The sequence below is a fragment of the Notothenia coriiceps genome, unplaced genomic scaffold (genome assembly GCF_000735185.1).
Source record: "Notothenia coriiceps isolate Sejong01 unplaced genomic scaffold, NC01 NC01_scaffold00025459, whole genome shotgun sequence".
Taxonomy (NCBI): Eukaryota; Metazoa; Chordata; class Actinopteri; order Perciformes; family Nototheniidae; genus Notothenia; species Notothenia coriiceps.
Genome location: NW_011358160.1, coordinates 13,658 through 36,628, shown reverse-complemented (window position 1 = coordinate 36,628; position 22,971 = coordinate 13,658). Strand labels below are relative to the sequence as shown.

General features: G+C 39.4%; 1 protein-coding gene across 8 annotated transcripts in view; it reads right to left on the bottom strand.

Annotated features, from left to right (window-relative positions):
- Positions 1-1,000: 1,000 nt before the first annotated feature.
- Positions 1,001-22,971, bottom strand: part of LOC104956142 (C-Jun-amino-terminal kinase-interacting protein 4-like) — a 33,156-nt gene continuing 11,185 nt past the window's right edge. The window contains exons 3-20 of one of the 8 annotated variants that reach the window (XM_010783590.1): positions 22,664-22,734; positions 20,597-20,691; positions 15,265-15,412; positions 12,345-12,732; positions 12,161-12,254; positions 11,039-11,163; positions 10,509-10,566; positions 8,233-8,385; positions 8,079-8,136; positions 7,678-7,811; positions 6,566-6,622; positions 6,440-6,442; positions 4,397-4,576; positions 3,395-3,524; positions 3,199-3,288; positions 2,152-2,313; positions 1,485-1,656; positions 1,001-1,350 (exon numbers count right to left, since the gene is read on the bottom strand). In XM_010783590.1, the coding sequence (XP_010781892.1) occupies positions 1,103-1,350; positions 1,485-1,656; positions 2,152-2,313; positions 3,199-3,288; positions 3,395-3,524; positions 4,397-4,576; positions 6,440-6,442; positions 6,566-6,622; positions 7,678-7,811; positions 8,079-8,136; positions 8,233-8,385; positions 10,509-10,566; positions 11,039-11,163; positions 12,161-12,254; positions 12,345-12,732; positions 15,265-15,412; positions 20,597-20,691; positions 22,664-22,734 (2,366 nt within the window). In that variant the 3' untranslated portion in view covers positions 1,001-1,102. Of the gene's footprint in view, positions 1,351-1,484; positions 1,657-2,151; positions 2,314-3,198; positions 3,289-3,394; positions 3,525-4,396; positions 4,577-5,959; positions 5,963-6,439; positions 6,443-6,565; positions 6,623-7,677; positions 7,812-8,078; positions 8,137-8,232; positions 8,386-10,508; positions 10,567-11,038; positions 11,164-12,160; positions 12,255-12,344; positions 12,733-15,264; positions 15,413-17,553; positions 18,151-20,596; positions 20,692-22,663; positions 22,735-22,971 lie in introns of those variants that run through there. The other 7 variants (XM_010783593.1, XM_010783589.1, XM_010783592.1 and 4 more) reach the window with 7 other exon arrangements.

Sequence of the window (22,971 nt, the reverse complement as noted above, 5' to 3'; positions counted from 1 at the left end):
AAAACGTTACAAATATAAGAGGTTTAACTCTCATTCAGACCAATGGAAAGGCTCTCCTCTCACTGATTACTGCACATCACCATGGCAACTTGAACTCTGGGCTCACAGGTGTTATGGTTATTTGCTATGATTAGGTGCTCAGCACAGAAACAAACACTGACAAACAGAATGGACTTTAACAGACTGTCTCAGCCTATTCTTTTCTGTCTGATGGAGACTTCATACTGACTTCAACATGTTCTTCATATTTTATACATTATTGGTGACATGTGGTTTTAGTCGAAAAGTTTGCAGTTAAAATATTCTGCTGCTTTTCAAAGTGTTTTTACTTTCTTTTCTCTTCTTAATACAAATTCATTCACTACTACTTACATTTTATATCTAACTCCTTCAGGCTACTTTCAGCTACAGAAACCATTCAACTATTACATTATTCAGCTATTTCAGGACATTGAGGCTATACATTTAGTTGTTGATACCTTTTTTAAACATTTTTTTTTAAATATTAAGCTTCTTCACTATTTTTCCTACTCTTCCAATTTAACATTTCACTTTCAAGTTTTCAACAAAGTCATTGCAATGCATTTGAGCTGTAACCATTTTGATTCAAATCATTTCACTTTACTGCATTTTTCCGCTAAGTTCAGCAACACACTTGCTTGGTTTTTGTAGCTAAAAGCAGGTACCATTCAGCTAATAAAATATTCAGGAATCACACACATTTTCAGCAGGAAATGCATTTTCTAGTTTATCACATTTCTCTCCTCTCCGCACAATATCTTGGAAAAACAAGCTGCATTCATGTTAATTGCGGGTTATTATTTAATTAATATGTATGTTTAAATGTGTCGATTTTGTAGATAGTACAATAAATATAATATACATACATATTGTTGTAAAATATTTGACAGTTTAATTTATAAAGTACATAAAGAATAATAAAGTTTCAGATATTCCAACACAATAAATTAACTATGTATGTAAGGAGTGGAAATGTTTTTTCTTCTTTAAAATGTTGTTTCTTTCCTTATCATTATTTTAAAAGTACATCTCCGAAGCTTGTTAAACACTGGCTCTGATCACCGAGATGTGCATGCTAATGTTAGGCAGGAAAGGGATGTAAGAGTAAATGTCTCTGACCGGTCTCTCCGTCCTCTCCTGGACTGCCTGCTCTCTGAGGAACAGCTGTTGCCCCCTCCACCTCACAGCCCACCACAGTGATGCCTCCGAGCACGTCTTCTCCCTCAGTTGAGCTGCTCGCTGTTGATTGTGAGCAGACGTTTGCCACTGGTTCTGTCTCAGAGTTTGGAACTACTTCCTCACCGGCTGGGTAGTCTGTCTCTCTTGCACCTTTATAAAGATACACACATAATAATGGTTTAAAGATGGGCATCCTTGTATTTGGTGCAGTTTATTTGTGTATCATTTGCACACAGTTTATCCTTTTCTTCAGCAATCAGATGCACATTAATCCACCCACTGACCTGGAACGCTGGCGATGCAGAGGACGTGGGAGTCACACACGAAGAAGCTCTCCAGGATGTTTCCGGCCTGGTTGGCGTCAATGACAACGACTTTGGTGGTGGACTCCGTGCTGGTACAGATCCAGACCAGCGACGACATCTCATCGTGGTGCTGCAACTCCTTCTGCTGATCCTGCAGAACAAAGCAAAAAGTGTGATTTGTAATCCTTTACATCAGGGGTATACAAACATTTTTCACCGAGGGCCACATACAGAAAAATATACGAAGGGCCGGACCGCTCACTAGAGGTGAGGTATATTACCTTATCAGTTAAGTTATAAATTAGCAAAATCCATCAAATGTAGGTAAATTATTCTTGATACTTGAAAAATACTTTAAGAAACACAAAAGCCTACATCACAGCTCTCCAGGGGTTTTGTTTTTGTTAAAAAAAAGTGGGCTTATTAACACATGCATACTGTGTAATATATTTGTACATATATATTTAAGTACAATATATGACCATCACAAGTTTCATTTGTGGGCCATACTCCATTATACTTTGAATTAGCTGAGGGCTGTTTCAAATGGGCTGCGGGCTGCATTTGGCCCCCGTACCGTAGTTTGGACACCCATGCTTTACAGGATTGTCATCGTCACTGAAACCTCTGTGTCTGTGTGTTTTACCATGAGTTCTTGGTCCAGTTTATCCAGGCTGCTCTGAGACCCTATCCTCCTTTTAGGGCTCTCTGGTCCAGGCACGTCGCTGTAGAAAACGCTGGCTCCTACGATGGAGCCTCCGTCTCTGGTTTTACCTCCGGAGAGGTTCACACCGGCAGCGCACCACAGCTGGAGCACGGACACATAGATACAGTGAATACCATGACACATGCATCGTTATCACACAGGTTTACTGTCTCGCATATCATTTGAGAGCTTTCAGATATTACGTTTGAGTCACAGCTAAGAAAAAAAAAAAAAAAAATTGCTTGTAATGCAGTTACAAGAATGGCTTTCAGCAGTATCTGGCGAATAACGGGCTTTCAGCAGTTTCAGTCACAACATATCAACATAATGATTAACAATATTTTTCCTGTCTAACAAGGGATAGTTCACTCAATAACACATCGGAGACAGCTGCCTTCTCTCCCATATGATGGTACTAGACCGCACTTATACACATACAAATTGAAAAACTCTACAACAATGTCTCTTTTCAGAACCATGACGCTTTTAATCAAGATAATCCAAAGACTTTGTTGTGAGCAGTATTCATGTAAGCTCTCCTGAACTAATCTTTTCAGCTCATGCGAGGAGGATGCCAACATTGAATAAATATAGCATGAACATCTCGTCCTTTAGTCGATGCAAGCTTACTTCTGTGCCGTGAGAGAAAACAGTTCCTGTATTAAACTGCCTTTAACAAGGTCTGTGGATTATATTGAGTGATGAGGATATTGGTTCTGAATAAAGACATTACTGTTGTAAAGTTGAAATAACTGATGTTTTCAAATGTTACAATGTACAGTATCTGAGAGAAGGCAGACATCTGCAGTATATGGTTTGAGTTCCCGAGTTTTTAAGCCACACCCGCAATTATCTAGATCAATTTAAAGCACAACGGGTAAGAAAAATATGCATTTCTGAATTTGAGCTGAACTGTCCCTTTAATACTGCGGATCAAACAAAAAAGGTTGATGTAGTTGTATTACATTAAGAAGCTGAAGGACATACCTTCATAGAAGCATCTTTCTCATCCACTGGTCTGAGGAAGACAGGAACAGGGAGATTCTTCATCTTACTCTCCACCTGACCACCGTTCGCCTGGAGAAAGACAAACATGCGTTAGAGTTTTTGTTCTGTTGTAGCTCACATCACAGCAGTTCTACCATGACCTGAAGAGGACCAGACATTCTGTAGTTCTCCTTACTTTGTACTTCTTGGGCAGACTCCAGCCGTAGGCCTGCACTCTGCCGTCCTCCTTCTGGACGTGAGCCTTCACCTGCTGGTACTGAGCCCGCTTCTGCTCCCGCCGGGACACCACGTTGTCCGCTGCCACTCTGCGGAGAGGACAACAGCTCACTGACACACATGGCTTTCCTACTTTTACTTTTTATACTTTAACAACATGTTACTTATTATACTTTTTTACTTTTGAGGGTTATAATTCAAACTGCTTCCTTATTGCAAATCTGTATTACTTCCTCTAACTGCAAGTCTGTTTGATCGTAACTGGTGAAATGTTCTCCACCATCTTTTAAATAACAAATTGCAAAGAAATAAATACTTTTGTACTTTTGCTAAAGATTTTGAATGCAATACTTTCACTTGTAATGAGTATTTTAACATTACTGTATTGGTACTTTTACTCAAATGAATCCTCTGAATACTTCTTCCACCAATGCTTTCATCATTTAAAGAAACAGGGACAAGTAGAACAATTGGATTAAAACATTTTGTAGCATATTATGAAGGATTTACATTGAGGTCACTATGTTTAGCACCTTTTTTACAGGGGAATCACTCCGCCAATTCACCAACTTTCAGGATCAGGAAAAAAACCCACACTAAACTGCTGAAGCATAAGTGTTAGGAAGGACTTGGTATAGAGAGATCTCTAGAGAGGAACGCAAAATATTTGATGTTGAAGTCCACTCAGTTTTGATTATTAATGGAGCCAATTTAAGCAATCCATTTCTTAGTGTGGGCAATATTAGGGAAATCGGAGCTAATAAAACTAATAAATCTTGCATTCATTTTGGCTTGATGGTGTATTAGTTGAAAGAACTACAAGCAATTTCAGTTTTAATTTCTCTGGGTAAATCAGATCTGTATGAGTGATGAAAAAAGGGTTTTGAGTCTCTAGTGCCTCAGCATACACAGGTAACAGCATCCCATCAAGTTTTCATCTCATTTCCTGTGAGCGACTTACTCCTCATTGAGGAAATCAAAGGCTTTGCTCTTGTCACTGGGGAGCTGCTGCAAGGTGGTGCTCCTCTTCTTCACCGACGGCTGAATCTGGGAGGTGGGTGCGTTGTACTTGACGTTCACCGGGGACTCGGACGCCGGCCTCTTGGCCGCTGGGCCCGACGAGCTGAACAAACGGCTGAAACTGCAAGTGTAAGGGTGGGGAAGTAGGAGGGAACGGGGAGAAAAAGCACACAGACAAACGTATAGAGGGGTGGACACAAGCGGTAGCTCCAGTGGCAGAAGTAAGTTTCAACATTTAAGGGTACACAAAAAAAAGGTTCCGTTTCCCCATGCCAACACACCATGCAAGCTTTCAGACGGGGAGCAATCACACATTGATATGCACTTCCCCATTGACCTTTGTCCTAAACAGCAAAGCACCAGAGCAGCTTTCATCCCAGAAGGCTGGAGTGCGGGGTTACTATTGTGCACCGATGAGGACGTTAGTCAACAACACAGAGCAAAACTGAAAAAAAACACCCCTAACTGTACAATGACAGCATACAATACTTATCACTATATCTGACACTTAAATACACCTCCAATGTTTCAAATAATACCAAATACTATAATCCTGTAGCTTCTTAAATAAGATAAAGTCCATGATGAGTCAATCTTTATTAGCGTGTACATGAGAGCGACCAATCTAGGTACTTCATGGCCCCCTTACCCTTTTTGGGTGAAAATATCTGCTGTCATTTCACTGGCAGTAAATACAAGTTTTCAAAGCAGAGAGAAAAAAAATAAAAATACAATCAATTTTATTATTTATTTATTATATTATTTTATTATGCTAAATTAGAGTTCCATATTCGTTTTTTGTGCCTCTACTGTGAAATGTCTCCATGCTTTATTGTTCAAAAAGTTATTTAATTTTCTCATACTGCCTGTGCTGCAGCACTTCTTTCCACCCTCTGTCTGAAATCAGAGCCCAGTCTGCTCTGATTGGCCAACCACTTGGCCAATGTCCCGCCCCTCAACCTATCACATACAATGTGTTGCGCTAGTCAGGCAAACTTTTACATGATTATATTGAAGATCGATGATAGTCGCTGATATATTGTAAAATGAAAAGCAATAGGTGGACATGAGGACTAATGATCCGACTCAATGGCAGGAGGTGTCATATCCTAATGTCTATAAGTACATTTGAATATGTAGGTGGTGTATATACGCCACCACTGTTTGACATTAGTCACTTTTTCCCCCGTCATTATGTTACGTCTTTTTAAATGTCTGCGTTCCTTTCGGATGTACAGGTATTGACTGGCTGAAGTTAAAGTAAAGAAAATCTATTTTGGATATGTTCTGTTGTCTGACGTGCAATACACGACAGCAGCTTTTAGGCATGATGGAAATACTTTTTCCTGCTTGGCGCAGATTCTTTCATTTCACCGGAAAAGGAGCGTGGCTCTCATGATGCCAGTCAGTCACCTAGCGCTGCTCTCATCTGTTCACTTCATTTGTAACTTTACTCCACCCACTATTCCCCCACCCCATCTCTGTAGCAACCTTCCCAACTCACCCCCTGCACACAGACACAACATCAGCAGGATATAGAGGGACACACAGAAACAGGGCAGGAAAGACAGTGGATTTATCAGATAATGCTTCTCTTTAACACACCCCTGCTCTTATCCTGTCACCAAAAAACCTGCCCCAAATAACATCCCCTTTCAAAAGCAACCAATCCAAACTCATTCCTTATGAAACTCAACAGAGGAGAGCCGGGATAAGATCACAGAAATGCAGTTTTTCAGATTTAGTTCTTCTAAGAACAAACAAGTGCATTCTTCCAACCTCAGAGCTCTCAAAAGCTTCTGTCAGGATTGATATTTATAACTTTCTTTAATTTAATAAAGAGAAAAAGACAAAGTAAAGTTGCTCAGATCTGATATCAGAGCTGCCGTTTCCTTCCTGGCTCTCCTCTGTTAAGACTTTGTTGTCAAGATGAAAACAGAACACCAGTCAATAAACACCTTTAGCATGTCAAAGATTTACCTACATCCTGGAGAAAACAACCACACAACATGGAATACAAAAGAAAATCAAAATTAAACAGAGAAATATTACTGTAGTCACGCTGTGGTTGGTGTTTGAGAGCTGAAGTGAGAAGAAAAGAGGATCTTACAACTGCCAGAGGCTGGATTTCTTCTTCTCTGGAAGAGTGGGGTTGTCCTTTGAAGCCCTGAGAGAGAGAGAGAGAGAGAGAGAGAGAGAGAGAGAGAGAGAGAGTTGAATTCATCACACTGAATGCTTTTGACTGGGTGTTACATCAGTTTCCTTATTTCTACTTCATATTCAGCGTGTTTTGTTTTTGTAGTATCTCTTTGAATGTCCCCTTTGTAGAGTGTGTGTGGATTAAGGCTCAGATAGGCAAAGAAAATGAGGAATTGTATTTAATTGCAACAGTCCATCATGATAAAATATCATAGCTCTGTTTTAGTCATTTCAACAAATGAGTCACATAATTTCCAATCAAGACTAAACTCAATTTCATCACTTTATATAAGGGATTATGAATTTTGAGTGCCATTTTCTGGTAACAAAACTAAAATGTTCACTTTGTCTGGTTAATGTTGTGTTTTATGCATGCTGGCATCTGTACTGCTTACAATTGGACACAGATTGGTTTTGTTAAAAAAGGAGTTGTAGCCTATTTCTTTAAACTGTTCATTAAATACCAAACATATGGACAGTCTTCTACTGCATAAACCATCGTCTGCTGGTGATCTCCTGAAATCATCTGTACAATAGAGTAATCATAAACTACCAATTACATTTAGACCACATTTTAAGGTTTATTGCCCTAAAACTCTGAATCTAAAGCAGGAACTAGATGACAACTTAACATGAAAGATCTTTTCATTTAAATATGAAAAAAAAAAACTTACCAGCACCTTACTATTACTACAATTACTGGCCATCTACAGCATACAGATGTTGCACAACTACACACTTGAACGTCATAATGATATGAATATCATTTAGTAGTAGGCAGTATACCACATATGTAATTATTTAATAAATATCAGCTAAATGGAAGAAGGTACATTTACTTTACACTGATAAAGTGACCTACAGTATTGATGTAGAAACAACACATTTGTGATCATGCATGAGTCAATTATATCAAATAGTATAGCATATAGAGCACAAATGCAGAAAATAACTACTATGTCATTTCACAAATTGATTGATTCTTCCATTTTTCCAGCTCTACAGTACTTCATATGGTCTTACCGGATCATCTCGGTCCACCTGACCGCCTCCTGCAGCTCCATCAGCCTCTCCTTGTACTGGTTCCTCTCCATCAGGACCCTGGCCATCTCCACCCTGGTGAAGCGCTTCCTCTGGGCTGTAGGCACATCGCTCTGCTGAGAAAGCATGAGCAGGAGACCACTCAACCACTATTCAATATATATACAGATTATAAATATTGGCACATTGACCTTTTATTTATTTTCGCATGATCAATCCAAATTCTTATGAAGCTTTTTAAAGGGCAACACTAACAGCTGTGGAAAAGGTATTAAGTGAAAAGGTACATTTTACTAATTAAATCAGTTTCAAGGTTTGTGTAGAATTCCCAAAGAACCTCTACTGCTGTTATCCATCCATCACAAAATATATCAAGAGCTTACGTCCTCCTCATTGTCGTTTTTGACCTTCTGTTTGGACTCCTCAAGCTCTGCCCGAATCCTGTAAGTAAGTACACAAGAAATAACTCTTCAGCAGCCACTTTTATGCTAAATATATACTAAAATGTGGTATGTAGACCGACGGGCAGGTACTTACTTCTTGATTTCCTCTTCTAATTCTTTGTTCTTGTCCTCCAGTTTGGTCTTGGCCTGAGTGACGGTCTCCAGCTCCCCCCGCAGAACCTCCTTCTCACAGGTCAGATCATCCATCTGTGCTATGAGGTCATTTTTCACCACGTTCAGAGCATTTCTGTAAACAAACACATGTCAACATACATTACCCACAAGGTGGCAGCACTGTCCTGTTTTTCAACTATGCTACAGAGCAGATGTTTTTTGCATGTGTTCAATGAGTTTGCATAATTTAGTGGGAATGCTGATACAGAATTTTGCACCTCTTCTCCTCCCGCATTGAACATCGCAGAAACTCTGTTCGAACATCAAAACGTTCAGCTCGGTCGGGAATCAATGGCTATTACTTTTCTCATTCATAACTTTCATAATTCCAGAGATACATCCCATAATTCATCCCATTTTTAACATGGAAGTCAATGGAGAAATTCTTCAGACTTCAACAAATCTTCATGCGACTTCAACTGCTAACTGTTCATTCATACTTTCACTCACCTCATTCCAACTTTAAAATGTTACACATCTTTCTGACATTATTCGTGTAACACAACTTTTAAATCTGATTCTTACTTTTAGAGATATTAAACATTGTTCAGACCTTGGTAAAGAGGTTTTCTTCAGATTTTAACTAGAGTGCGTGATGTGTGTAGGAAATCTTGAAATTTGCCTTCATATTTATTTTTAAAACTGCCATAATTCCCAAACCCTACATTCCTGAGACATAATTTTTCAAACGTAGGAAAACATCTCTTAGCTTGAAAAATGACAAATAATTAAGCAAAACAATTAAACAAAATGCCTCTTGAGGGCATGAAGTGACAAAAACGTTCAACATGCCTCCATTAAAGCCCATTGTAATTTCAGGCAGATATTTCCTCATGGTAGCAGCCGTCCTTTAGTTAATCTGCCAAAAAGGCCACATTATTAACCCGAAAGTACACAAAAATTACACTTCAGATACTCAACTTCCTTGACATGCTTCACTGTTTGAAATTTCACAGATATCTGTTACGGTTCTTCCACAAAACATTCACATGTAAGAGGTTTATCTCTCATTCAGAACAATGGAAACCTTTGATCTCTGCACACCTCGTTAGCTCAAATATAAACACCTGTGTCATGGAACACGATGATGTCATCACTCCAACTGACATGCTCAGAGCAGCAGACTTCAGATAAAGGTTAATGGTCCTGCCCTCAACAGCTCTACTTCAATTATGGGGTGTCATCATATGCCAAAGATCAAGAGAAGAGAGAGAGAGAAGAGAGAGGGTGATCAAGAGAAGAGAGAGAGTAATGTAACCTCCTAATGTATTGTATAACTCCTATGAAAATATTCAAAAAGTGCTCAAACTTCACATGTGTGCTAACAGTCCAGCCGTGAAGACATCTAAGGGACAGTTTTGAGATTTCTTCAAATGCCGTTGCCATGGCAACACAATGCTCGCCTTGAAACACGGTTTTCTCATAACTTCAGTGAAAATACTCCAAACAGCCCAAAACTTCACAGGTTTAGCAACGATGCAGCCATCAACGCATCTAAGCGTATTATGGGGTGTCATCAAATGCCGTTGCCATGGCGACAGGCAACTCGCCATGAAACACGATGTCGCTGTAAGTCCAATCGACACGGTCCAATCGTCCCCCAATCTTCACTTGTATATCACCGGTCCATGCCTCAACAGCTCTACGCCAAATCTGAGATCTCACCATATGCCGTTTCCATGGAAACGCATCCCTCGCCATAAGATTTTTTTCAGCATAAGGCATTCCCACTAGCAATTTCTTCAGGAATTGCATTCTCTAGTTATCTAAAATTAATATTTAGAATGAAGTATGTTTGCAAACTTCGGTTACAAACACAAACACTGCAGTTAGGTCATAGTAGATTGAATGGCAATAAACAGCTTTTGCTTTTTTTGTATCCACACTGTAGATGCATCTTTAGAAGCCTGAAATTGATTTGTCAGAATAACCGTCTGGAATCTTATGCATGAATAACAAACAATAACAACAAGCATTTTGTAAAAAAAAAAGGCAAAAATAATGGATTTATTTGGCATGTAACTTAACATGACGTACTAATGTAGCATTATCTGCAATCGTGATATAGATACTTTGACATTAAAAGTAATTTTTTCATTAAATGCTTGTAGTTTTCTCTCTGGCTGCTTACATAAACACTTGTGGAAGATAGAGTTGGCTTTGAATAAAAGACAAAAAAAGGTAATAAGTACTAACTTGGTCTCCAGCAGCTGGGTGTTCTCATGGATAAGATGTTCCACTTCCCGACCCATACCTGAAAAGGATCAGCCATAATGTGAATACACAGTATTTTATTTAGTAATTTGTTCCATCAGGAAATAATTGATCCTTGTGACTACCCTACAAACTAGGATTCTCTCAGTCTTACCCAGAAAGGTGTAGTCTGAAAGTCATGGAAAAGATGATGCAGCAAAGTAAGAGATTTTTAAACAAGTTCTCATTGAAACTGAAACTATTCTATAGGTACTGCCCAACACAACACTGTAACACTATTCACAATCCTGCACATCTATGCCACAAGGTAACTAAAACCGACTCAAGGACATACATTTAGTATGAGAAGCTGGTAAAGAAATATTTGGGGAATTAATTTAAACACACCAGAAAACTCATCTGTAATGAGGATGAAGCCCGACAGCCAAGGAAAGACAATTGAGAAATGAAGTGATGAAATGATGAGTAAAGGAGATGATGAAATGATAACATCCAGTCAGGAGGCTTCTTACCCAGCATGTCGGCTCCTTCATCCACGTCTGCTATCATGTCGTTCCCTGCAGACGACAGCTCCTCAAACAGAGAGTCTGTGTTACGGTCAAACGCCAGATTCTCTATCCGACCTTTAGTTGGTGTGCTGGATGTACAGATGAGAAGGGGAGAAAATGTGAAACAAGAAAGAGAGAACATAATGATTATAAAAGTGAAAGAGGCATCGTGTCGCAAGATTTCTTTTGCATAATAACGCCAGTCTTATACATCTGAATTTGTGTTAGTCAGCTGTTTATATTTTCTTTAAAATATTAGTCCTGTATTACATTGTTAGTTAATTATATTGAGTCAACCTAATCCTGTTTTGTTGTTAGTTGATTAAAGAGATATTGTATTCAAGTTTTTATAGTTTAAACCACAGTTTTGTCTCAATAACAATATTTCATGATGGACTTGTCTTAGTCACGGCAAAAAGTCATCGTTTTTGTGAGGAAATAAACATTGATATAACATAACTTTTCCTTTCACCAGTATTTTTAACACTTTGTGAATCTATGTGTTACTGGTTGTTAACATATACCATTTAATGACCGAAATGATTTGTATTTCACTATATTGATTTACTGTATTTATTTTTCTGTGACAGAGATCCATTGCTTTCCAAAAACTATTAAAATATATTTATACGGCATTCATAGAAATGGGCAGCAATATATTGCGGTATAAATATGGTAATAACGGGGGGGGACACATTAGTAGCATTGGTTGTCTACTTGAAATTGTTGCCAGTCACATCATTTAACCGTTGTGCACTAATGTCATTAGAGACAAAATGTCTGCCTCAAAAACTTACATTAAATTATACATCTATAATATTTTTCACTTTAACTAAGTCACATTCAGTTAACCAACTTCAGTTCTGATCTAAACCACCCAATATAATTTTTTTCTTAATTTAAATGTAAATGCCGGTTTGTTTAAATAATTCTATTAGTTGACAAAGACAAAAACATGTTCCCAAAATGTATGCTAGATGCATTAACGTAGAGACAATAAAAAAAAATCCCCAGTGAGGGAAAAGGGTTGAAATCTTTCTAACTTCAGGGTAATGATGATATAACATCCAATAATAAGTCCTGTACCTCGTTCCTATGCAGCCTTCGAGACCCATGTCCAGCTCTGGAGTGGACTCTATGATGGCCTGAACCTCAGATTTCTCCACATTCTCCGCTCCATCTAATACAACCAGCAGGGATACAACACAGCGGGATGAGTAGCCAGTACTCTCAAACTGAGGGGGGGCTTAATGTTTACTGCAGTACGTACCATCAGCTTTGAGGGGTGTAGAGGCGTCATGTCCAGGCTGACCCTGCTGTCCTTCCTGCACGGCTGCAATGCTCTTACTGCTCTCTGGTTTTCCTCTGCTCCTGTCCAGGTTCTTGTTGAGCACGTCAGAAACTTCCTCTGACTCCATGGAAACATTGGAAGCAGCAGGGGACAGGGGTGATCCAGATGTCAATGGACTCATTCCGGTAGACACTCCGTCATGAGGAGACTGTTGTGTGGTTGACTGAGAGTTAGCACTGTGTGAAGATGTGTTTGATTTAGAGGCACCACCCTGAGACCCTTCACTTTGTAAAGTAGTTCCAGTTTTGGAGACCCTTCCCTGGTTGGTTGGCGTACCGGACTTGGAGCTGGAACCGGCCAATTCATCCTTAAGATAGAAGAGGAGGGAGAGGAGGAGTGGAGAAGAAGAGAGTGAGGGGATATCATTCAAATCAAAAAGGTACATCTATTTACTTCATGGCTATGGCAATAAATGCAGCTACTTTGCAGAACATATTGATCCGAACACAATAAAACAAAAGTGGGATCAAGGTGAAAATATGTTCAAAACTCACTGCATTTCCAAACTTGATTTAAATAGATAAACACTTTAAATAACGAGCGTCAAAGTTGACATTGATTTTGAAAACGTGGTCTACAAACTAACTTTTTACCAGAGGCATACTTGGGCCACATGAAGACAACAGAGACAATTTAATCATAAGCTAAGGAAAAAGCTGGTAAGTGAACCATGAGTTATGATTCTTCAACATTTGAGGAACTACAATAGCACGTACATCTACATTCCTTCTATTTAAATAAAATCAAGCCAAGAGTAGTAGATGTTACAACCAACAGTGTGCAGTGTGCACCAGTGCACCTTGACATGCAGCTGAACACAAACCAATCACTAACCAAACCACCACATGCAACCAGGACATTCTATGTTTGACAAATCATATCGTTTCTGGCAATGAACAACCAGAAGCCAAACTGTGGTTGAGTGTGAAAACAGCCTTAAGATATGGATCCAAATGCTCAGAGTGAGGGAAGTCGTGATAAGTAATAGCCACTGATCAATCTCATATACAGTAAGCCATGGCTCAATGTCATCAACTCTCCCAATACGCTAGTGGTTTACCTTAATGGATAGCAATAATTGTAATGTTACCAATTAACAGAAAATAACAAAACAAAATATATTGCTTTTAAATGTTGAGGCCGCCTAAAAATAAATAAGGGTCAACATCATGCAGTGTGAATGACATATGAAGTTAAGCCAGTATGTTAGCATCATTGTATTTAATCACACCAAAGCCAATTGTGTTAATGACTAAACTTGATATGTTTGGTAGACGCCAGGGTTAGAGTTTCTCTGAGTCACACACAGGTCTACCTGGGCCTTTTCAGCATCCTGACTGGGAAATGTCTCCTTTGAACTTTCACCTTCCCCTTTGATTGGGGAGAACTGTTCCTCAAAAATGAGGGATATTAAAACACCTTGGTCATTAATATTTTTATATTAATTCCACAAAATGACTTCATGTGAAAAAAAGGTGAAATGTAATGTACAAACATACAGAAATAACAGGACGTTGCAGGAATTATCGGGCCATAGAAGCACGTTTGCACCTGTCTGCCACTGTTGCATGTATCCCAAAAATAAACAAAGCTGTGGGGTAAGCCTAAACTGAACTACACGAGCGTACAGTGTTTTGAGCCATATTTATAGCTACACAAAGTGACTAGGTTGGCAATTGCTGAATGAATGAAAATGACCTTGATGTACAGTACCCAATAATCACTCTTAGGTTTCATCAGCTCTCAGCAGCTCTATGTGGCACACAGAGTTTCTAACCCTGTATTGTTTTTGATCTGTTAATGCCATTGGCTTGAGTGCTACAAATAGAACAGGGCATGAGGGAAATTAATCAATCAGGACAACAACAAGGCAGCAGATCCCTCGGTCACTTTGAGCAGACTTTAATAACACAAGCAGATATTGAATGAGAAATTCTCTACATTGGTTTATCCCTTTTCTTGTGTCCAGTTCATCTCACTGCAGACTTATGGCAGTATTTCATTTCATGTCTGGATGCTGCTTTTACTCTATTGTTACTACAGCTGCACTGAGCAGCCTCCTCTGCGGATAATGGCTTCTCACCGACCATCCAAAAACATTCACACACACAAACATGCCCCTTCATGTGATGAGAGGGAATGGATTATTAACTGTAAATCTTTGTGACTGGTTAACATATACAGCAGTACCTTTGGAAAATGCCCAGAGTGCCTGGTGTGTTTGTGTGTGTTGCAGTTGTGGGAGAAAGGTGTGCTGCTATACCTAAATTGTACTCAAGGATTTAGGTGCTGATAAGAGCAATTTATCAACCATTTCTGATGCCTGTTATAAAACAAGTCCTGAACTCTAAACTTACAATTTCTCTCTGACCCTGTACTAGTGTAATAACAGCCAATGAATACCTATTAGGCAGTCATTAATATTCATGATGGCCTTGCCTGCAACATGGTCTCCAACAGCAACAATGTGAAGACACTCCACCCTCCCCTGAGGTTAAACACAGGCCCCAGAATGGTACCACTTCCTCCGCCTGCTGGGCTTCAAGCCACCCCGTTACACACACAAGCGGCTGCTAAAAATTCTGGACACACTCAACAATCCTTTCTCCCTCCATAGAAATGTACTCTCTCTTTGGCATTGAGGGCTTGCAATTTGGTTGATGTCACTAGTCCCATCCGTGGGAATCTGTATGAGCCAACATCTGACAGTAACTAACACTTTGAAACCGGTCAAATAAAGCCGTGTGTGTGTGTGTGTGTGTGTGTGTGTGTGTGTGTGTGTGTGTGTGTGTGTGTGTGTGTGTGTGTGTGTGTGTGTGTGTGTAGCTGTACGTCATACCTGGAGACTGGTATTAGAGCGCGGATGGCTAAGGTTGTTGAATCTCCATGGTTCTGAAGGGGTTTCAACGGGTTCCTTGTGGAGCTCAGGGGTCACACCATCAGCTCCGGGAAGTTGGAATATGCCCATGGAGATGGGACGCTCCTTTCTGGATATAAAAACAATAGAAGGATTGATCACAATGTAACACCGCAATTTCGAAAGAAAGGAATATACAAATGTCTGAAAGACTGGCCGGTTGGTGATGTCTTTCTCACATTATTAGAATAAAAAGAAAACAAGACTTAGCCTCTAATGCATCTCTATGAGGCTATACTTAGGAAGAGCAGTGCTGAATGCTAATGTCACCATGCTAATAAGCTCATAATGGTAACCATCTTATTTAGCTTGTAAGGATGTTACATTTAGCTAATAAGCACTAATCACAAAGTATAGCAGCTGTTGGGTGAGGTACACAATGAGTTTTGCAGGGATTTAGTCTTAAACCAACGTAATTGGACAAAGACTGCTTGATCATTGTAAAAAACCCTATCATATTTGGGAATAACAGCATCCTTGATACAACATAAAGGAACTTGTTTGATATCGTTTTCATAATTTTAGGAAGCCAAAATTGTACCTGAAAATACATTTGCTAATCCCCAAGCCATATAGTGGACAAATACAAAATGTTGAATGTTAAAATAGACTGAAATCGAAAAGTGAGGAGTTTGCAAAAGTTATAGCATTTGATCCTCAAGAGTGTATATAACAAATGTCCAAGCAATCCAGAAAAACAGTGGCCAGAAGTTCTTTCCTAAAATCACAAATGCCAACGTAATGACATCGCTATTGAAATAGACAGGATTACAAATGCAGTATGATAAATCGTTTGGGAAGTGAACCATGAATATCTGCACAAGCCACTTGATCTTGCAAAGTGTTAGAAATGTCCTTAGGATTCATCCTCTGTGTTCAATGGATGTCTTGCTTAATTATGTTGCAATCTATCCAAAAACAGTAGACATATTTCTGTTTAGACCAAAGTGTACCATAAAGAAGAGTTAGGGAGACCGTAACCAAGAAAAGCAGTCCCAACAGCAGCAGGGTGCAAGAACATTACACGTATGAAGTGATTTATATTGTGCAATAAGAAGTGCCTGATATGAGATATATTTTATAATATATAAAACCGGTTGGACAGTTTCTCATTAGAATGTTGTCACCCTCTCTCTTCATGTTGTGATGAGATTCCTGCAGAGAAAGTGACCCTTGGTATAAAAGTGCTGGGTGAAGTGATAAATAAAGTTGCCAACGCTACTTTAAGATCCTGTTCTTCACTGAGCCTGAAGTAACACTTACGGTACTTAAATAAACGGGCAAGTAGTTAAAATGTCAGCATGTCTCATGTAATGACTTGGACAACACAATATTAATTGTGTGACGAGTCAGAGTGGAGACTTCACAGAGAAGCGTTGCTTCAAAGACTGCCTTGGGACAGTTTGGCACTGAAGTGATTGGAATAGAAATAAAGCTGCTCATAAACTCCACTACCTCCCATCTATTAGCTCAGGCAATAACATTAATCCAGTTGTATCTGTCTCTATGATGGGATTTGTAGCAGCATGAGTGTTATTAAAGGATGTCAGCAGAGAGATATATCAGCATGAACACATATCTGTTACCATCTCCATCTCTTATAATAAAACGTATCAACAGCACACTCTTGCATGGAGGGGATGATACTCTAATTCACAACAACTCTGGGCACTGAAAGTCCAATAATACTCAATAATGCATTATGATAAGTAAATATAGAGTACCCTCCACTGCATCACACAAGGTAAACACCAGCAGTTATTCTCACTCCAGTGGCTTGGTATGAAGTGAATATTGTACAGTGGAGCAGAACAAAGGCTGCCATTGAAAAGAGGCCCAAAAACAATGGACACGCCACCATATTGAGAGCAAGAGGTCACATGCAGGCCACTGATGGTGACCAATGTGGCCTTTTGTTATTTCAACCGGGATGCAAAAGAAAATCATCCACTACCATTTTATCTTGAAAAATATGCTAATTTACTTATGAGAATAATCATTAACAGTTATAAACTCTAGCGAATTAGATATAGCGATATAGTCTTTCAGATATGGCTACTTTTAGAGTGCAGTCTCATGCTGTCAGTTATAACCCAACCACATGGCAGCAACATTGAGACAGGGTGGCTACAAACTGACAGTCTACAGAGACGACAGAGAAGATACATTAATTAAGTATATAAAGATAAGATACACACATAGAGGTTATACCTGCTGACTCTGGGTAAGGAGGGTAAAGAAGGCAGGGCAGGTAAGCCGCCGGTAGAGACAGAGTAGTGAACCAGAAGCAGCACTGACAGGGACACCAGCACAGCAGAGTTGATAACCACCGCTCCGCCTACAAAGCCAAAAACAAACAGCAGCATACGCCCGGGGCTCATGGCCCCCCCAGATCATGGCCCAGTGCCTCAACAGGGACCAGGAGGTTCAGACGACAATGGCAAATGAGGTGGGTCACTGAAGCACCAAATTCAGCCTGGGAGGTTGGACATTGGCCACTGTGAGTACATCTACAGTGGAGGTCAAATATGCTGTAATCCTTCTGGCTGGGAGTTTGCGGCAGAGCTGTTGGCTCCGTACACTGCAGCACAACTGTGAGCAGCAGTCACAACAACAGTAATCCTTGAGGTTTCAGCAGCAGTGAGAGCAGGAACACACAGCGCAGAGTAAATCATCCACAGAGAGCAGGAGAGGCAGGCAGCAGCAGCAACTCCTATCCTCCACTGTCCTCCTCTAGCAGGGTCTCCTTCCTCCTTCCTATCCTCTGCTGAGATACGACACAGCTGCCGCTGTGCAGTCTGGAACACTCTGACGCTCTCCCACCCTCACTCTGTGGCACCCCCCACCCCTCCCTCCCTGTCTAACTCTCTCTTTTGGGTGCTGAGGCAGCTTGTTTCGTATGCCTCTTCTCAGGCTGCAGCTTATTGGCTGCCAAACAGGGAGTCTGATCTAAAGTTGTGTGTGTGTGTGTGTGTGTGTGTGTGTCAACTGGAGGGATATGTTAAGGCTAGGATTTAATGGGGGCTCTCTAAATACACACTACAGTGTGAACCACTATTCACACCTCTGTTTTATGTTTTAAAGTTGAATTAAAGCAGTACATTACAGGGAATCTTATCAGTACAAACTGACAGAAATGGCACAATGAAAGAAAGTTTGCAACTATTTCTATCGGTAGCTTTATAAGTTAAATGGTTATCATACAACACTATTATTGTACTCTTTTCTGTCTGCTCACAGCTCTGTGGGGCTGTACTTGAACTAAACTCCAATGTTTACATGCTAATAGAGTGGTGCAGGGATGACGTATTTCCCCGGAAGTAAGCTGCTGGTTCCCTCAACACCAAAGCAATGGGATTTCTCCATAGGATTTTGGAAAATAGCTCGAAATAAGGTCTGTGGAAAACGAACCTGTTAGATAAATGCACGTTTTGTTCAGCCGGGTAATATCCACATGTCTACCCTACTTTTATAATTTTCTAAATCATAAATGGAATCGCCAGAAGCAAAATGCTAACGTTATGCTATAAACGAACTACAGCAGGGTCGCTGCTTCAACGTCACGCCAACTTAAGATCCATATTCAAACATACAGATTCCAAATTGTACGAGTTGAAGCGTTTGTTTGAACAGTTTGCAGGAGGCAGGTACTTGCTTTCAAGCAGAACAGGGGCAAATGTGTTCGGCGTAATGACCTCGACAACTTCTGTACTCCTACTCAGCCACTTGTTAACAACCATCGTTTTTCAGACACATAAACTCTTCAGAAATCACCAGTGGGGTCACTGCTGATGTATTTAATGTCGTAGAACAAAACGTGATCCGTCTCTTAAATGTGTCTCAACCACAGACCTTATTTCCAGCTATTTTCCAAAATCCTATGGAGAAATCCCATTGGCTCTGAGACGAGGGAACCGGTAGTGGTAAAATGCTAACTCACTTCCGGGATTTAGGACTCGTCATTGCACCACTCTATGATTAGCAGGTATAATGTTTACCATATTCACCATGTTGGTTTATGCTAGTATTTACTGTTCGGCAATAAATGCAAAGTCATTAGTCCATTAGTTGACCTAGTGTCTTTAGTTTTGCTGGCATTACTTTATAAGCCAAAGTGTGAGAAAGTGTTAAATGTTGACCTGATGATGGTGCTAGAGGGAAAGTCAATCAATGACCAAATGTATTGCAATTCGTGCATATGTGAAAAAAAGGTGGATGTGAATATAGGTCAGATTTGGTGGCAGTACATTGAAGAATCAATAACAAACCATCCGATGGCTAGGGTGGGAGACCAATGTGTAAACAGAAACGGAGTGAATACTGGTACTTGCTGACACAAAGGGCTGAACCAGTATATCCACACAAAATACTAATTACAAATAAAACAAATAGCCTTTTTTGAAATTGATATGTTCATAATAACTGATAAGTGGGTCTGCTGACCTCCTGGCATCTGCAGTAGGCATAATCTGCTCCACAAGTGAGCAATCAGCCACAGAGCTCATCAGGCCATCGTAGGATTACTGGAGATGACCGTGACAGCTCTGATCTACAGCATCCTCTATCCGTCCCACTCAACTCCAGTTTCATTTATTTCAGAAGTTTATAACGAAGGTCTATCTTCCATAAAGTCTGTTCCATGTGTCTGTTCCAATACAGGGTTGCTGTCCAAATCAATTGAATGGACATAAAACACACCTTGTCAAGCCTTAAAATCCAATGTTCTCATTTATTGTATTGTGCCCATTTTCAGGTTCATATTTGTATTCTGTGCCTCTGCTGGGACATGTCTCCATGCTTTAATGTTCAAAAAGCTCTTTATTTTTCTCATTCTGCCTCTGCTGCAGCTCCTCTTTTCACCCTCCGTCTGAAACCAGAGCCCAGTCTGCTCTGATTGGTTAGCTGGCCAGCTCTGTTGTGATTGGTGAACTGCTTAGAGATTTTACATCCCTTAACGGTACCTATCGCGTACAATGTGTTGGAGTACTAGCCAATTGAAGTTTGAGTATTACATAGTGATGTCATTATGTACAGTAATGGAAGTAATCAAAGTATTTGAATGGAGGCATTTCACGCAGGGTGGGAGAGAAACTTCCTCTGGTGGAAACTTTGGGATGTAGCCTTTGCAGACCATTAACATGAATGAAAACCTTTATATAACACACTACAGGAAAGGGGAATATCGAAAAAGCATAATAGGGCCTCTTTAAGAAGGAACTAACAGTATGTAATGAGTATGGTGTGGTTGTCTCACCGTGTTCTGGCTGATGTCCCTGTATCTGAGGGCTCATGTGCGACTGCATGCTGGTGTTTCGTTCGCTCCAGGTGCTCCATGTAGCTGTGGATCATCTGGAAGGGATATGGCAACACAGAGTCGTGGAATAAGCTTCAATTTCATTTGGAGGTAGTTTCGTCTCAATATGGCAATATTGTAACTCAAATTGTTTAAAGTGTCAACAATAATTATATGTGTATCTATGTTGCATTTGTTCCACATATGCTAAATAAGATTTGTAAACTCGGAAAATACTTTGCACATATACAATTGATCTGCAAATAAAAGAAATCTGTAGATACATTCAATTGATTTACTTACATTTATGTAAGTAAATGAAAAACATTTGTTGATATCTTTCATAACTTTGTGAATCAAGTTATGTTTGGGGATCAAAAAAGCGTTTATGGATTTTAACTCTATGTTTTGCACCAAACATACACAGAGTTTTCTGACATATGCGATGGCCGTGGTTTCTGCATTTCAAAGTAAGAGCAGTACAGGTTGTGTGCCGTTTATTTTTAATTGTTAACATGTGTTATGCTATAATAAAATCCCAAAAACCTGTACAAAAAAACGAGGATGAAATGACTGTGTTGCTACCAAACTACAGCATACGTGATTATACCGTTTGAAACATTCATGGTCACTCACACATGAAGAATAAGTCTCCAGACTCAGCTGTGACAGGATGTAGATTTGCAGCATGCAGGTGACAGCTTTTATCGGACCTTCACCTTTTCTATTCAGCATTATTCAGATCAGCAGTTGGCTGAGAGGTTTTAGAGCAGGGGTGTCAAACTCAAGGCCCGGGGGTCAAATCCGGCCCGTGACTTCATTTTCTGTGGCCCCACAAGAGCTTGCAAAGAATTTAATATGTTTATTATACGGTTACATGCCGATTTACAGAAGGATGATGCCCATAAACTACATGTCCAACAAAGCATCTCAAATTTGACTTTTTTTCTCAGAATTTGACTTTTTTTTCTTCTAAATATGCATTTTTTTCTCAGAATTTGACTTTTCTTCTTCAAATATGCTTTTTTTCACAGAATTTGACTTTTTTTCTACAAAACATGCTTTTTTTCTTAGAATTTGTCTTTTTCTCAGAATTCGATTTTTTTTTCAAAACGTTGCTTTTTTTTCAAAACGTTGCTTTTTTTTCAAAACGTTGCTTTTCCCCCACAAATGTCACTTTTTTCCAGAATGTAGTTTTTCTTTTTAAATCATTTTATGACATTCTCACCGAAGAGACTTGCAATTTATTTGCCGTAGACTTCTGCTTTCAGACGTAGTTAATTATGAAGTTATTACCCTATCCGATAACAATCCAATGCAGAGGCAATAATGTAATATAATACATCATTTTATATATATTAAATATTTATATAGTCTTAAAGTTACAACCGGCCCTTTGAGTGCCACCATAATTCCAATTCCAATGTGGCCCGTGATGAAATTGAGTTTGACACCCCTGTTTTAGAGCATCTGTTAGTGATGCATTATTTATTAAGAGAACTAGGCTGACTAATGACTCAACAAAAACATTATTCATGTTTGGATACTTCATGTTTTAATCATCTTTTCATTTTCACAACTTTTTATTTAACCAGAGGTGCATATAATTACACTGATATTGGAATGTATTGATGTGGAGTAATTCAATAATTCCTTTCTTCTTTTTTATGTGTTTTTGAAAAGCTAATTTGTATACAAACTGAAGCATTCCCTCTATATAATGCTTCGAAAACAATGCCTGAAAGATAATTTATCTACTGCTTTTTCATACATACACATTCACTTTTATATTGACAATTGATATTTTATTGATGTTTTTATGTTGTTCCTGAAGTTTGACATCAATATTAGATTTGTAAAATGATCTTGTGTTTACTATTAAACAGTGATGTCATTAATTAGGTGGAGGCTCCAAATTGCTACCTTTTCTCTGCACCGTGTATCATTAGTTATGTGAAATACAGATACAACACTGTGTGTATCTGGGTGACATAACCAAACACACGTCATTATCCCAGGCAGACATACCTCAGTGTGTCTCTGATGAAGCGTGTTGTACTCCTTCTTGAGGTCTGCTTCTCTCTCGTCACATCTGATAACTGCATGGAAAAAAAGAAAATTACTTAAAGTGCATATCATGAAAAACACCATAAGTTAACAACAAAGATCTTAATAACAACAGCAATAGTTCAACAAATAACAAGTATGGATCAAACTGCCACACTGACTAAATGTGCCCAGTGGGAAACCAAGTACTGTATACACAATTTCTTTCATTGGATTCTGGGGTACCGATTGGTGCTAGAGTGCAATAACCTCTCATGGCCAGAGGAGGG